General features: G+C 39.1%; 2 protein-coding genes across 3 annotated transcripts in view; both read right to left on the reverse strand.

Annotated features, from left to right (window-relative positions):
* Positions 1-3,854, reverse strand: part of LOC112149543 (TIAM Rac1 associated GEF 1) — a 58,680-nt gene extending 54,826 nt beyond the window's left edge. For both annotated transcript variants that reach the window (XM_024277304.2, XM_024277302.2), the window contains exon 1: positions 3,691-3,854. The gene's annotated coding sequence lies outside the window, so the exon portion shown is untranslated. The remainder of the gene's footprint in view (positions 1-3,690) is intronic.
* Positions 3,855-4,130: 276 nt separating this feature from the next.
* LOC112149200 (SR-related and CTD-associated factor 4) overlaps positions 4,131-17,988 on the reverse strand; it is a 31,753-nt gene continuing 17,895 nt past the window's right edge. The window contains exons 17-18 of the mRNA XM_024276746.2: positions 4,911-5,049; positions 4,131-4,833 (exon numbers count right to left, since the gene is read on the reverse strand). Coding sequence (XP_024132514.1) covers positions 4,412-4,833; positions 4,911-5,049 — 561 coding nt within the window. The 3' untranslated portion in view covers positions 4,131-4,411. The remainder of the gene's footprint in view (positions 4,834-4,910; positions 5,050-17,988) is intronic.

Raw genomic sequence — 17,988 nt, forward strand, 5'->3', positions numbered from 1 at the left:
TGAATCTACGCCAAAAATACAATCTTTTTCAAACTGTATTTTTTCATCTGCTCCTGATTCACAACATTTTGAATAAATAAATACTCAAAAATGCAATTTCAAGATTCATTTTCTTTATAAATGTCCTCCATTGTGAGAAAAATACCACAGCAAAAATGCTAAAAACACTTAAATATATTTTCATCTGAGCAAGTCAACATACAAAACAACTATGAAACAATTGAGTCAGTAAAGAAGGCAAAAATATGATTTTTTTTGGTTTATTTTTGCCAAAAAATTAGGACAACACAACTGCAATACCACTAACAATTACTAACAACTTTGTGAAAAGTTAGCAACAAACCATTTGTTGCTAACCTACCTGCCTGAAATGTCCATTTATATCCAGTTGCATCAGAAAAAAAAACTTGGTGCCAAATCACAGTAAGAATTTTACATGACTGTATCAACAGCTGTAAAAAAGTTACAAGCTGAATAATCACAGTTTGTGAAAATGAATCCATTTTTGGTCACACTTTGTGACAGAGCTACTAGAAGCGTTGACTATTTTTAAAATATTAGTCATATATGATTATATTGACCCATTTTGGTTCAAACTTTAAAAATATCAAACAAAAGGAAGTCCTGCATGTTTTATATGCAGGTGGGGATTTTGGCCAGCTCTGATAATTATAAAACATTTAATACATCAGTTATTTCATCATTTTTACAAACAAAAAGTGGATTTACAGTTGTTTAGTGAGGTGATGGCAAACAGCCTCCTGCATCAGTCTGTTATGATGAGAGCTTTAGTTGATCTCTTAAGGTCTACGAACCACAAAGGTGCTTTTTTAAATAAAGTGTAACTAGAGAGAGACTAAATACAGCTTTGACCTGATGTTTAATGAAATATTTAAAGTACTTTGAATGCACTGTGCTTGTAGCAGCAGAAATGTGGCCGTGTTTGTTGCAGTCTGACAGAAAAGCAGCTGATAACAGTGTTCTGCCATATCAGGGAAAGTGCGTGCACAGCTTTAAGGCTTGGAAACACCCACACACACACACACATTTGCAACAAAGACACTTTCTTTCATCAGGAAACTTTACATCTTTTTAATTACAGTTAAATAAAAATAATAGTATTATAATTTTCCATTTGATTTTTTTAAATTGTGCAGCATGTGAAGACATTAAAGAGTGTGATGGAATGGTATTTAAATGATTGTAACAAGAGCAGCATGTTGCTACAGAGCAATTTGTGCGATCACACTTGGCTGAGTGTGTTACTCAGTTGGCACCAAGTTTAACATGAGAATGTTGTCAGTATTTACTTTGCAAATGAAAGTATGTGTAAGTGGGATGCAAATGAATAATTCACACAGAGCACTTATGGGGGTTAGGGTTGAAGACAACAACTTTGTTTTGTGGTACGTTTCTGTACATGCATGTGGAACAAAGTCATGGATTGTGTCACGGAAAGGCAGCAAATGACCAAAGAGAAGACATTCTTTCACAGGCTGACAGTCGCTCCAACGTTTAAGGACGTCAGGAGAGATCTGACACATGCTGGGGGAGCGGAACATGTGACAAATGTCGGGGAAAAACTTGATATGTGGGAAATGCGTCAGTTATATTACATTAACAGGGATAACACATAGAGTTTGTTACTATTTTGGTCTTAAATGACCTATTAAAGTGCATTTCTTTAGTTATACAATAAACAACTAAAAAGTAGATCACCCCAAGTCTGTTTAAATTCCTCCAAACACCAGATAATTTAGAGTATTCAGATTTGTATTCAAAACCGATGATTCCATTAGTCATTTTTAATCAGAAAATTTTTAATTATTAGTTCAAAATTTAGGGTTTTCTTTTATTATTTAATTCTGGCGGTCTATTTACAGTGTGACCTCAGCAGAGCAAAGTACAAGAGAGAAAAGGTTACAGAGAAGTCAGATTTTAAACTATGAAAGAATAATAAAAAATGTTGGAAAGTTTTCATATTTATCTCCTGACTAGTATTGTGTATCAGCTGAGATTTCCATACATTTCAACTGTATTTGCAGATGGTTTGGTTTCAAAAGTGCAGTGTCGAGGCAGAGCAAATTAAACAAAAGTCTGTTTCTGAAGTCCTTCTTCCCCACAGAAGTGAATCCAATAGAACTTACTGGTCTGAACTTCTCACTATACATTTAGGTTATTGCTTTAAAATCCCAATCCAGTCATATTTTTTATCTATTTTAAAATTGTTCCTAATTGTGTTTTTTTTTTTTTACAGATTTTAGCACAAATAATAATGAAAAAAACTCTCATTTTCTAGGACATAATTTCTGCAGTTTTTCCAAAATGTGCCTCAAAGTTATGGGCAGGTTTGTTGGCACGCTCCCACTAGCTTACAGCCCCTCACAACCCCTACTTAACATCAGTGGTGCAACAAAATGCTGAGCAATATTGGAGATATACAATACATCAATATTCTACAGACAATGACAAAATATTTTAGGTTTTTTTGTTTTATTTTAGTTGAATTATCATAAGGGAGTGGGCTTAAATAATCCACAGTTCTCCTTTTCAAGCATGTTTATTGTTCTTAAATTCCATCAAATGCTCTTTTGAATGACTGTTGATAGTTGTCAGTAAATGTTTACATTTATCTATTGTTTTTTTTAATAAGATGTCAGAAGTAAATAAACTAAACTTAAAATACGCTATTCAGACGTACAGTTTTTAGCCAGCTCAGATGATGAAAACATGGATCTATTTACTGCAAGTGGATGCATCAGAATGGAGCATGCGGCCCGCCGACTATAGCTTTTGCAAACTGCATTTCTTTTGTGTCTACTCCTGATTCACAAGGATTTTAATAAAGAAATACTCAGAAATTGAATTCAAGGCTAAATTTTCTTAATATATGTCCTCCATCATTGGAAAAACACTACAAAACATGTTAAAAACACCAACTTGACTTTACTTGGGTATTTAATGAAATCAGTATTAGATGCAGAATTTAAAAAATCTAAATTATTTCAAAGCTACTCTTCAGGATCACGAAAATGTGATGCAGCAAAACAACTCCAAATCATTTCCATCTTCCCTCTATGCCATGATTTAATTTTTTTAAAGGGATTAACTCCACCCTAATTGTTTGAATCATTAAGAAAAACTTTAAAAAATATAAATAAATCTGTGCAGCGCAGAATGCACCAAAATCAGCCTGAACTGTCCGAAGCCTCGTTTGTTGCAGCTGAATGTATCGACAGGTTCAGCAGCAGCAGCATTGACGCTGCAACAATCGCGACGTCATGAGGTCACAGGAGTAAAGCAGCTGCGAAAACATCTCAGTTGAGTCACCTGTGTTCGGTCTGCTGAGTAACATCACACCGGATGAGCTGACCCAGAAAAAAACAGGAATAATTATGTTAAATCTACAATCTGTTCTCATTTCAGAATTAAAACGGTCTCAGGTTGAAATGAAGAATGATAGGATCGGGAATCCACGCGTTCCTTCACGCAGATTCCCTGCAGGTCGTGCGCAAACATGCGCCGGAGCGCATCCCCTGCTGCGTGTCACCTCTAGTAAACTTGTATGATTGAGTGACGCGTGTCTCACGGCGCTAGGACCACGCAGAACAGCAGCATGACCGCACATCCAGCTTTATTTTTTCGGGATGATTAAACCGGCGCGCGCCCCGCTCCAATCCCTTTACGCACCTGTGCCGACGGAGGAGTGGAGACGCGTCCAAGCGTCAGCTCCCGGACATCAGGGCTGCTGCTGCGGATCCCAATCCTTGTCTTTTCTGCAAGGTCTGCGCGTCTGCAGACCATGCGTGTCTTCTCTCCACACCGCCGAGAGGGGCGGGACCCACGCTCGCTTGGAGACGGAGCGCCAGTGGATCAGGAGGATGCCACTTATTGATTTGGGGGTCCAATCAGATGCGGCGCCTTTGCATCGTCACGCAGCAGCATGCATTTATTTGGAATGACTGAGCATGGAGATTACCTGCTCATTGAATTCCCAGCAGGATTTTGTGCAAATAATAATAATTCCTTTAGATGTGGAATTATTGTTCTAAAACATTTCTTTCTCATTTAGGCGTATTAAGGTTTGGAGATAAAGCAAACAGGTTTGACTCAAATAAAGCTCTTCAACAAACAGTAGACAGCCTTTTTAATAATCACCTCACATCACCCTTCAAGGTGTGACCTTTGTGTACAGGAGGATTGAAAAAAAGAACAGGTATAAGAGCTACCCTACCCTCTACTGGCAGAACATGAGATCTTCAAATCAAATGTGATCATTAAGAACAACTGTTTTCCCCTTCAGTAATCAATTTAAAAACACACAAATATATTCTGCCTTTGTGGAAGTCTGCACCAAACTCAAATATACAAAAATATACAGATGTAAATACAGGAAGCTCTTCAGAGTTCATCACCACCTCCCCCTCTGAAAAGGTGGGCAGGGGAAGCCCGGTCTGACGCCTCTGAAAAACCGCCCCTCCCTGTCGGCCTCAGGTCCCACGGGGGGGCAGCTTTGGAACGGGGGTCCGCGAGGAGGGAAAGGCATGCGCATTCGGAATCGGTTTGGTGGAAACATTGGTCCGTCTGGCATCATCTGCGGGGGCATGTGCTGCATGTTTGGAGACGCCAGGAAAGGCGGGACGTGAGGATTCGGCATGCCAGGAGGAGGCTGCAGCGGGGCCATCGGCGGTCCTGGGGGTCCCTGCATAGCTGGAGGGGTTAGGGTCATCACTGATGAGCCGGGAGATCCCATCTGGTTACAGGTTCCAGTATCCAAGGAGGGATCTTTGTCTCCTGCATTTTCTCTGGCGTCCAAAGGAACTAGAAGTCTTGCTGCAAAAAAAGTACAATATTATCGTTTTAAACATTTTTTAGAAGCATGGATAATGTTTTCTGTTTATATAACCTACCAGCTGACAAACTTGCAGGGTCGAACTTCGCAGGCATGAAAGGAGCTCCTCCTGCAGGCAGTGATGTGGGAGAAAGCATGATGGGGCCAGGAAAAGCTGAGGGGCTTCCTAACGCTTCAGTCTGCTGAATTATTGGCATCTGTAAGACAAAACGTGACGAGACATTTAGCTACATTTATCAGAAAACCGTTGAGAAAAACGAAAGTCCCATAGCAAGGCCTACCTTCATTAAAGAAGAATACAACTTTAGTTTATATACATCACAATGTAATTTAAACAACACATAAATGATCAGTTTTTAATTGACTGCATATAGTATCATGCGTTAGAGCACTGTGGGTAAATCTTGGCCCTACGTTATCTAAAGTCTATAATCTTTAGTTATTTTGTTCAACTTGGTTAATGTACATATGAATCACTCACATCACCCTAGAACATATTGGTTACTGACAGGCTTAAATTAAAGCAGCTGTAGAGGACAATTCAACAAAAAAGCTTCTTTCAATTATTTAATATAAAAAAAAATGAAATAAGGCAGTTAAGAATTAATATATCCTTTATCTTTACAGGAATAAAGAGGGGCAAAAGGTTTTTAGTCGGCCATCAATTGTGCAAGTTCTCCTACTTAAAAAGATGAGAGAGGCCTGTAGTTTTCATCATATACCTCAACAATAAGAGACAAAATTAGAAGAAAAAAAAAACAGAAAATTATATTGTCTGATTTTTTAAAGAATTTCTTTGTAAATTATGGTGGGAAATAAGTATTTGTTCAATAACAAAGTTCATGTTGTTAGATATCTTTTGTTTGCAGTGACAGCAGTCAAATGTTTTCTGTAAGACTTCACAAACTGTTGCTGGTATTTTGGCCCACTCCCCCATGCAGATCTCCTCTAGAGCAGTGATGTTTTGGGGCTGTCGCTGGGAAACATGGACTTTTAACTCCCTCCAGATTAAATTATATTGACCTTCTAAAGATTAACCTACAATTTAGACAACATTACAAGGTTTTTTTGTCTTCGGGTGTGTGAGAGAGTTAGTAATAAAGTAGTAATAAAAATATCCAAAACATTTCAGTTATTTCTTCCAACAAATGACAGCAGCTGCAGCATCTACTCTTTGCTGTCTTCAACTCCTCAACACTTCAACGCCAGTGATGCTTAAACACAAAATCTTTAACGTTCAGAATCTGCATGTTGATCGTAATAACAGTTGAAAGTTACAGCAAATCAAAGAACATAAACACTGGAGCTTCAGTGTTAAAGGGTTCAATTTAAATGAAGTTCATATGATGATGTTTTAATCTTACAATCCTTTTCCTCGTGGTGAAGAGCATTTTTACTGTTGAAGTAAAGCTTGATGACAAATATTGTGTTTTGAGCCTGACATGCTTCATCTATTTATTCTAAAAGGAATGATCTTCATTATCATCCAAATTAGTTTGAGTTGGATCAATTAAGTTAACAAAAGGAATGCCTTTGTTCATAGTTGAGCAGTGATTTTTGTTTGTAGTGACGTTAAAAAGAACGATCTTCCACTCTCATGGCCTCTTAGCATCTGTTCAGAGTTAAGTCTCTTTTAATTTGACCTGGTTTCATCCTCATCTTTACATAACCGTATCCGTGTTTTTTCAGGCTATTCCTTCAAATGATACAATACGGATTACATTAACATTTTAAGACTTCAGAAAATAATTTTGATACAATACGGATTACATTAACATTTTGAGACTTCAGAAAATAATTTTTTTAACAACTATTGATCAGATTTAACAGAATTATGCAGACATCAAAAGAATGGTGTTCCAATAAACTTAGAAAAATTAAATTGACTAATAAAAAGTTAGAACTTAAATTGATCCCACAATGGAAAAAATCAAATATCTCCAAAACAAGATACAAATAAAGACAATAATATTGATAATAGTGTTATTAATGTCTAAATAATACAATGAATTATATTATTTGTCTTAATAATATTTAATATTCTTATTCATAGTAAATATAATCGCCAGTATCTCACGTTTAAAGACAGTTATCTGAGGACATCCAACCTTAAAAATGTTTTACAAAAACTTTCGAAAACCTTTTTATTTTTCACATCTCTTTTTCAACCATCAAAAAAAGCTCAAGTATTTCCTCAACATTATAGTAAAAGAAAAGCATTTTTGATAACAAATATTTATAAAACCAAGATGCATTTCCTTGCCTGTGTTTAAAGTATCGACTTTGACTTTACAATTATTGACTTTACTGTGATATATTGACATATTGTTCATCTCATGAACAACTTTATTCAAAAAATGATTTTGACAAAAACCTTGGAGTTAATAAAACATTTTTTTCCAAGTTTTCAGATCTTAAAACTCTAAGACTACAAGCCCACATAATTACCAAGACAGCATCCTCACATGTATGTCAATCTCATCTAATGATGTTCACATTATTAACTCAATAATCTGTTAAATTTGCAGATGAGGTAACAGCTCTAATGATGAGCCACCGCACAGTAGATGTTACTCTTACGACCTCAACACAGACAGAGGAGCTGATCATTGACGTCACAGAGAGACCTGACCGCCATTCCCTCTCATGGCCACAAGTGTCTCTGTTCCGGAGTGGAATCCATCAGGTTTCTGGGTTAATGCATGACCCGAGAGAGCCAGCTCTGTGGCTGACCCTAGAAGGCCTAATGACAGCTTCATCCTGCTGTAAGGCTAACTAACCTAAACCCCGCCTCAACGTTCTTTAGAGCATGCTCACCTCCTGTGTGAGCTCCTGGTTTGAAAACAGCAGAGCAAGAGTGAAAGACGATGATTATCCTTTTTTGAAAAAGTTGAAAAGGTTTCGTGTGCATTACAGACACCCTTTCAGAGCGTCTTAACCTGAAGTGCATTTATGGAAGAGAGATGCAAAAAAACAAACCTCTCAACCAGCTTATTCTCCATTTGCCTCCCTGCCTGTAGGGAGACATTTTAGCCGCAGACATTATCTGCTTCACCCGTCCACCTCTGGAAAGTCTGCACATTCAGAGAAGCCTTTTCCAATCCCCATTGCTTTGTGTAAGATATTATATTTAAAAAGCATAAGAACATGAGTTTAATGTTTGTTTATTTGTTTCCCTTCCCCTTTCTTTATTTTGTATCAATAGAAAGCCTATAGAATGTGTAGATAAGTTCAGTGCAGATAAGTCTGGTAGATCCCATTAGCTTCACGAATTTGAACAAGTTGGTGCAGCTATGCAAAAGTGTAAGAAACAATAGTTTGTCTTAGGATATTTTAGTAAAAAAAAAAAATAAGACAATAAAAAAACAAAAATAAATAAATGTTTCTCAGATATGTTTCTTAGTAGAAGAACAGGGACATAAAAAAATTAGCATTCATAGGCCTGCACACACACAAACACACAATATTTTCCAAATCCAAAAGCGTAAAAGCATGTGAGAAACTGGGTAAATATCAGAAATTACATCTTTAGAAACTATATTGCCCTTTTTTTTACAATTTCAGAATGTTTATATGTTTATTTTGAGCTTAAAAATAGGTACTTTTAACAGGGCTCAATGGGAAATTACTTACCTTTGAAACCAGCTTCAAGTGGCCAATTCAGGAATTGCAACATAGCACTTAAAGGGGCGTGCCATGAAAAATCTACTTTTTAAACTTTTAAATGCATTATACTGTTTATTACTCACTATAAACAACCCCAAAGCGGTATTTTGATCCGTTCACACATTTCTGAATAATCCTCTAAAAACCTGCGCTCTGAACATCACCTACTCTCATATCCACACAAACGAGCAGGTCCTCACAATCTGACAAGGCAGAGTGAGACAGCACCCTCCAAGAAGAGTCTGCTCTGCCAGCACCACCCCCAGTCCAACACAAACACTCAATTTCTCCACAGAGCTAGCAGTGATCAGCATGAATACTTTCATTTTAGATGCAGAATACCGTATATCTTCCAGTTGTGTCCTGTCTTCAGTAAATTCCAGGTCACAAAGGTGTTCTTTACTTTAGACGCAGGGGTCCTTTAAGACCCCATCCCATCCCGCTGTCAGGCACAGCCGTGCAGATGCCGCATGTTTGTGTTGTGAAGCAGTGATGGCCAGGCAGATATATAGTATGTGTATACATCTTTGAAAAAAATTAGATTTTATTTCCGTGTTGGAAATGAAGACACGCTGCCGGCTCCAGGATCAAGTCATGAAATGGGCCGTACCCACACGCAGCCAGAGTTTCAGAAATCGAGTTGTTTTACTTCCGGGTAGAAAAAAACTCACAAAAATAACTTTTATAAATAGTTTTTCAGTGCTCCAAAGGTATTATATGATCATATATGTTTCATGTTTATTGGTTTAGTTTGCCATTTGTAAAGTTAACATAATAAAGAATATAAACAAACAACCAATAAAAAAAGGAATAGGCAGAAGCTTATGAAGCTTATTCAATGCCTATCCTTGATAACTCAACAATGTCCATACTGATCAGCTTGACAATGGATACAATTAAAAAAAAAACTATTTACAAACAATTTATGGATATAGTTTACTCTGAAAGGCGTAAGAAAATCATGGTATGGCCCCTTTAAAATAACCTCCTAATTCAGTTCAATTTAGGAATGACTATATTCCTAAAATTATTCAGTTTCATACTGACAAAAAACAACTACATTAGAACTATGAGTCAAATACAGTCAAATACTTAAAATATTTAGTATTAACTGTAGAATCCTAGAAACAGCAATTATATATATTTAAAAAAAAATAATCAAACTTTGTAGATATAAATATTGTACCAAGTTCTATTTTTATGCCCCAAAAGAGGCATACAAATCTAAAGAGGAAAATTAAACTTAACTGGACAATGTGTGATTACATAGTTAAGAAGAGAAACTTTCAATACTGAAGTAAAAGCAGAATTAGTAAGCTACTTATTAGACCTTTCTAGAAAAGTTGGACACATTGGTAGAAAAATGTTTAAAGTTATTTTTTTCTGTTAAGATAGCGGGACACAAAATGTCAAAGCAAAATGCACAGATTTGTACCAAACATTGTTCCAACAGGTCGTTTATACAATGGAAATACCAGCAGCATCCAAGGCAAACATAAAAAGCTCAGAGAGGCCATATGATGGAAAGACAAATTTTTGAGCTTTTAAGTGTATTACGCCGGAGTCACACAGGACGCGATAGCGCCGCGAAGCGGCGCGGAACGGCGTGCGCTTCCATTCGGCGCCCATGTTAACCTATTGCGTCGGTCACACCAAGCGCGGAGCGACGCGCAGCGGCGCGGAGGGTCCGCGCGGTGCAGCGCAACGTTTCGGCGTCTGGCCTATTTCTTCCGCGCGACGCGAGCGCTCCGCGTCAATACTGGCAGGAAGTTGCGTCGAAATACATGAGAAAATCCGGTTTATTTTCAAAATAGAACCAATTTTTCACAATAAAACGCCGCGATTGACAAATGTGACCATGTTTTTGTGTCTAAACAGACTGTAGAGATGAAAATATGCATACAATCAAAACACACAGACACGCGTGCGCGAGAGCCCCCACCAAGGACACCACAGATCTCCGGGGCGGGTGACACAGAGACACACAAAAAAGACAGATACACACAGAGACAGATCAATGAAGGGGGCACACTGGAGCGGGGCTTGGGGCTGCGTTTGAACGAGAGAGAGGCAGAGGAGCGGTTCTTCTGGGAAGAAACATCTGGTAATATTTTTAGTTTATTAATTGACCGACGGAAACACCTGCGTGCGTGCACACAGACACACAACAGAACAGACAGACACGCACACGCGCGCACAAACCGATCAATGAAGTGGGCCGACTGCGGAGTTGGGGGCGGGGTCTGTGTCGACAGGGGCAGAGACCATCCCCTTTTAGCAGAAACACTGGGAGATATCCTGGTTATTGATCATGATGGCAAAAAAGCAGTAGCTCTAGCAGAAGCGCATGCCGACCGTCGCGGAAACAAATCGCGTCTGGTGTGACCAATAGAGCGCCGCGCAGCGGCGCGCTCTCCGCTCCGCGCCGCTGCGCGGCGCTATCGCGTCCTGTGTGACTCCGGCGTTATACTGTTCATTCTTCATTATAAACAACCCCAAAGCGGTATTTTGATCCATTCACCCATTTCTGAGTAATCCTCTAAAAACCTGTACTTTCAACAGCAGCCCCTCCCATACCTACATAAACGAGCGGGTCCTCACGATCGGACGTCACAGAGTGAGAACAGTCCCTTTCAGGAAGAGTCTGCTCTGCCAGCACCGTCCCCAGTCTAACACCACCACCCAATTTCTCCACAAATCTTGCGCTGATCATCAAAGAACTTTAATTTTAGATGCACAATACTGTATATCTTCCACTTGTGTCCTATCTTCAATAAACTCCAGCTCAAACAGGTGTTCATTGCTTTAGCCGCAAGGGTCTTTTAAGACCCCAGCGGGCACAGCTGTGCAGACTCCGAGTGTATTTGTGTTGTCAACCAGTGTAGGGATGGCCGGGGCCACTAAAGGCATATTTATGTTTGTGCATCTATCTTTGAAGAAGTTTGGATTATTTTTATGGGAGAAATGCAGACACACTGCCAAAGGCTCTAGGATGACGTAATGAAATGTGCGGCACCTACACGCAGCGGCAGGCAAGCTTCAGGAATCAAGTCGTCTTACTCAGGGTACGAAAAAACTCACGAAAAATAAGTAATGCTTGAGAAATAATCTGTTTTTAGTGTCTCAAAGGTGATATATGATAAGATAAGAAAATCATGGTATGGCCCCTTTAAAGACAAAGTGCACCTTAAGCAAAATGTTGTACTAACAACTAAAAAGTAGTACTGAGAAAAAAAAAACAACAAAAAAAAGAACCTGTCTCTCCTTACCACAGTGTTTTATCCCTTCAGCAGTAAACTGTTGCAACATCTGAAAATGCCATAAAGATTGCAACAAGATCTTCCTTCAATGCAGATTCAAGATTTTCCAGGAGTCAAAACTGATTTGTTCTTGCTGCCACTTGAACAACACTTCACATTTGTGTTGATACAGCAAAACAATCAGAAATCTGTCTCATTGGTTGAGATTATTATATAAAATAAAACAGGAAACCTTGATATCAGTTCTTTTAAACCTACTCACCTTTGTGTCCTCTTGTCAGAAGACCAAATTATGCATCAAATTATGAAATCAACAAACTTAAAACAGATGTGTGTCATACATGAAACTCTGTCTGAGTTTGTTTTTCTCAGCCTGAAGAAAGCATATAAAAGTCATTGAGGTTTTTAGTACAATACCACATTTTACTTTTTTTGTTTTTGATGCCAATATTTGACGAGGAAAATTTAGTTCACAAAACAGAAAGTGCACATACTGATTGATGGGTGTCAAATACTCTATCAGAGATTTTCCTTTTGGCGTACCTCAGGGGTCAATTCTTAGTCCAGTTTATTTTCTTGGCAGTGTATGTCTTAATAGTCATTTTCAAACAAATGATAATGCAGCTACATACAGAATCACAGGATGCTGTTCAGGGCAACTGGATTCTAAAAATTAATCTAGAAGATGCTCTGCTGCTCATTCAAGTTCTTTTTTTATATTTAGAAAAACAAAGCTGTTGTAAAACATATTAAGGTACATTTACACAGATTTTTTTGGCTTTGGTCAGACAGTGTGAAAGCTCACCAAAACGCTGGTGCCTAACAAACAAGCAAAACTAAGTTTGCTTTGAAGAGAGAATCTTTGTTCACTTGGTTATGTACTCGGGTACGGTTCACTTTAATGTGAATATGTTGACTACAGAACGGACCAAAGAGAAGCAACCCACAGGCCGGAATAAAACAGTTCACAGCATAAATTTTGAATGTGAATGACACAAAAGTGGGGTTGCATGAGAGCACAGTGGTTAGTGCTCTTGCCTCACAGCCCCCGGTTCTGGTCCTGAAACAGAATCACCAATGAGGCGCCTTTCTGTGTGGAGTTTGCATGTTTTCCCCGTGCATGCTTGGGTTTTCTCCAGGGACTCCAGCTTCCTCCCACCATCCAAAAACATGCTTCATAACTGAATTGGTTGCTCTAAATTGTCCCCAAGTGTGACTGCGAGTGTGTATGGGTGTGTGAGTGTGGCCATGCAACAGACTGGCAACCTTACCAGGGTGTACCCTGCCTTCACCAACGAGTGGCTGGGTTAGGTTCTGGCAACCCCACGACCCCAAAAGGAATAAAACGGGTTTAGGAAAATGGAATCACACAAAAGTTGGAAAATCTGGAAAGGTACAGACGTGCTGATGCTTAAAACTACATAATAGCCAGAAGAATAACATGATCAGCATGACTTTTCTTTGTTCTTTTTTTCACCATCCATGTCCTGGCTGGTTTCAGATAATAAATGCAGTATTGCCAGCCATCCTCTAACTATACAACAAACAATGTGCATTATATTGTGGGCTTTATTGTATTATTAACAGAAACTGGTCATGTCACTCTCCAGGACATCATGTAGGATAATAATCCCCAATGCTTCCATTTGCTTATTACATTAGCAGCGAAAAGCTTGACTGAAATTTGCATTTAAACAAATGGTTATGGATTGTGCTTTGTCAGCCTTCTCCATTTCAAGCGTTCTCTCTCTGTGCTGTCAAAAGCACAAATGTAATATCACTGCACAATTAACTGGCTGTTCTGTTACTGAGGTCTGGCGGCCATATTCTGATCAGCCAATCACAGGGCAGAAAACCCACACTTTCTTTGAGACCATTTGTCAAAAAACATTTTAATTCACTGACTATATATGAAGCACAGCTAAGCTGTCATTTAGCTTTACACTTAAACCTGTTTAGTGAGAAATACAGTCTCTCTGCTTTGTTAATGCTTAAGTGGGAGGATAGAGGCAAAAATCTGTCTACAGCACATGAAGCTCCATGTATTCCCTATGGGGCATTTATGGACAGAGCCTTATTGATGTTTACTCCTATGCATGTTATTGGAATCTTGTAATAACCACCAATAACCAAGAACCTGTATCTTACATTAATCCGCATGATAAAGAGTTGGGCTGCCACAAACAATTATTTTAAAAGTCAACTAATCACCCATTATTATTATTTTTATTAGTCGACTAATTGGGTCATTCGTGAACTGAATGTAAAGCACACATCTTAGCCATCATTAGCTTTAAACAACAACAAAAAAAAGAAAATTAAGATATTGAAACTAATTACATCTTTGAACTCAAGATATTCCTTATATTGCATTCTAAAAGGGCAGGAGGGGGATGTTGAAAAAATAAAAAATAAAAAGCAGGGGATGTTAGAATTTACTGCAATACTTTCATTCTTTCACTGTGCCCCCTACTCCAATAACAGCTCCTCCCACTGGTTCCAAAAAGAGCAGCGCTTTCTCCTGACAGGACAGCTGCTGCTCTTTCTGGAAGAGCATATGGAGGATTTCATGAGCACAGACAGGGAGATGTGAATCGATACTTTTACTCAGCTCTTCAAAATAAATAACTCTGATCTCTTATCATTCTTGTCCTCCGGGATGAAGTCGATAAATGTAAGTGTGAGTGGACAGTTGATTTAAATGCATGAGGGTGGGGGGTCCTACATGTGTGTGCCGAACTGTGGCTAGAAATCCATACAAATCATGGATCATCCGTGATCTGTTACACCCCAAAATCAAATAGACATCAATTAATGTCAACACTTACAGCTATAAATATGAGTGAGTAGTAATAAGTTTGCTCTCTGTTTGAGCTGTTAGCTTAGCTTACCTAGACGATGATCCTTCTTCAGTGTTATAGTCATAACGTGCTTCATCTTAAGTGCTCGTGTATCGGCATAGTGCTGCCATGGAACCTAAGTTCTGGCTTTTTTCTGTTTTTTTAATGTTCCCCACATTTTCAAGCCCCATTGGCTTGTTATGGTACCCAAGACTTCATAGAACTTCCTGTGACATCACTGCTGACCTGGATTGGCACTACTGCACGTGTCAAAGACAATGACAGAAACCATTCACCATAGTTTTGAGATAAAATCTAGTTTCGAGATAAAATCTAGAGACAAAAAAAAAACCTGACATGTGGACTACAAAATTAGTTAGCGATGATTTTAATAGTCAACATAATTATGACTAATCAACTAATCGTAGCAGCCTTACAATAGAGTGCAGCTTGTCTTTGGATTGGCTTTCAGGAGACCTAACCAGTCTTAATAAAACTTCTAGAAGTGCCACCGCTATAGGTCCAAGCCAATGGAGGGGCTTCTGGTGCCGTGCAAGATGGCACCAGAATCAATCTCTAGCCAGAAGCGGAAATTACGCAACTTCAGCCTGTTGCGTAAGTGGAAATTTCCTAAACTTTAGGAAACCTTTTCAAAAATGATATGTTAAAAACTTTTCTGAACCATCAGCTTTTAAATGTGATTAAACTGTAATCATCTACCAGTTTAGTGTGCAAGATGAGCTTCGAATGGGACGGAGAACATTAATCGTTTTATTTCTTTCAAGTCAATATTAATAAGTGTTCAAATTTGTACAACTACACACTTTTAGCTCAGAAGAAAAGCCGGCAAAATGCTGCTTTTTCACTGTAAATGAGCTGATGTTTGGACACGTTGCTGGTGTAAGCACCCTTACAAGCCATGTTTTTAATCACATCAAAGACAGATTTGCATCTACTTTGTAGCAGGAAAAGCGGCAGGCAAAGATGGAAAATAGTGCATAAAATGTTTTTGCTGCCCCGACATTGTTGAGGTTAAAAACGCATCAGTCCAAAAAAATTGATGCCGTGGCACAGGTACCAAACTGTATTACTTTTGGTATAGCATCCCTACACGTCACTATAATGCTCGCAAGAACTGTCCTTGGTCGAATTCTATGGTATTATTTTTAAAAGCCGATTAAAGGAAAGAGGGGACCGGGAATCATTTGTGAGTTGAAATATCGCAATAGCAATACCAATATTTTGTCCCACCTCTAGATACAACCAGAGATTTTTTATACACTGCACTGCTCACAAAAATTAAAGGAGCACTTTAAAGAAACACATTAGATACATCAGATCTCAATATGAAGTTGGATATCTATACAAATAACGACAGGGCAGTGTCTTAGGAACAAAAGGATGCCAAGTCTTTTAATGGAAATAAAAGTTTTCAGCCTACAATTGTGTAGACACTATAAAATCAGAGTGAAATGAAGATGTAGCAGGCTAGTTCATTTTTTCAAAATCTTAATTTCTGCAACTCAAAATGCTTTTCAGCATCTTATGTGGCCCCCACAAGCTTGTATGCATGCTTGACAATGCTCCTAGTGAGACGATGGATGGTGTCTTGTGGCATTTCCTCCCAGATCTGTGTGAGGGCATCCCCGAGCTGTTGTACAGTCTGAGGAGCAACCTGGTGGCGCCTAATGGATCGAAACATAATGTCTCAGAGATGTTCTACTGAATTTAAGTCAGGGGATCGTGAAGGCCATTCAATTTTTTCAATTCCTTCATCCTCCAGTTACTGCCTGCATACTCTTGCCACATGAGGCCGGGCATTGTCGTGCATTAGGAGGAAACCAGGACCTACTGCACCAGCGTAGGGTCTGACAATGGGTTCAAGGATTTCATCTGGATACCTTATGGCAGTCAGAGCACCATTTCCTAGGCAGTAGAGGTCTGTGCGTCCCTCCATGGATATGCCTCCCCAGACCATCACTGACCCATCACCAAACCTGTCATGTTCAACGACGTTGCAGGCAGCATAACGTTCTCCTTGTCTTCTCCAGACTCTTTCACGTCTATCACAGGTGCACAGGGTGAACCTCCTCTCTTCTGTGAGAAGTACAGGGCACCAGTGGCGGACTTGCCAATTCTGGTGTTCTTGAGCAAATGCCAGTCGAGCTCCCCGGTGCTGGGCAGTGAGTACAGGGCCCACTACAGGACGTCGGGCCCTCAGGACACCTTCAGGAAGTCTGTTCCTGATTGTTTGGGTAGAGACATTCACACCAGTGGCCCTCTGGAGGTCATTCTGTAGGGCAAGAGCAGTGCTCAGCCTGTTCCGCCTTGCACAAAGGAGCAGGTATCGGTCCTGCTGAGGGGTTGAGGACCTTCTACGGCCCTGTCCAGCTCTCTGAGAATAACCACCAGTCTCCTGAAATCTCCTCCATGTTCTGGAGATTGTGCTGGGAGACACATTAAACCTTGCTGCAGCACTTGTGGATGTGCCATCCTGAAGAAGTTGGACAACCTGTGCAACTTCTGTAGGGTTAAGGAATCGCCTCATACTGCCAGTAGAGATAATTACGCAAACCAAAATCAGCACGAGTGGAAAACCACCCACAAAAGATCAAGAGGGAGAAACTTGAAATGACCTCCACATATAACACCAGTCCTGTTTTGAGGGTTTTCTAACTGTTGCCACTGAAGTGCACCTGTTGTTAATTCCATGAACACCAATACAGCTGAAATTGATTAACAAGGCCCAGCTGCTTAACCAACAAGAAAATTATCGAACAGGTTTAATTCAATTCATGTCAGGTCCAATAAAAAAAGTGTTCCTTTAATTTTTGTGAGCAGTATATTAAACCACATCATAAAATATTTAGCTCTCATGTGCAACTAAAACGGTAGCACTTAGAGGCCTTGTTCTTGTTCACCTTCAAGATTAAACATAACAAACAAGATTAAGTTGAATATTTACAAGATCAGTTTACATGCAGACCAAGTAACTGATTGAGATCAGATTTCTTGAAATATCAGAATTTACCCCAAATATGTAGACAGGTTATTCTTATATCCTATAATGCATCATAGAAGTTATGAAAGAACGCAATATCGTTTTATCACTAGACATTAATGTCAAAAAGCTGCTCCTTCCCGTCGTGCATTCACATTTATTGATTCTTGTTCATAATTTACCACCTGAGCATATGCAAATGATAACCAGCAATCCACAGTCAATAGACCACAACACGAAACCCCAGAGTAGCATTATGTATAGACAATCACTGTTTCTTCACGGTGGAGGCCAAACTGAGAAAAGCAGCAACGAGTTATTTATTTTGGAGACAGAATCGTTGCTCCACTTGCAACAATCGTCTACATC

This window comes from Oryzias melastigma, linkage group LG13, assembly GCF_002922805.2.
Source record: "Oryzias melastigma strain HK-1 linkage group LG13, ASM292280v2, whole genome shotgun sequence".
Lineage (NCBI taxonomy): Eukaryota > Metazoa > Chordata > Actinopteri > Beloniformes > Adrianichthyidae > Oryzias > Oryzias melastigma.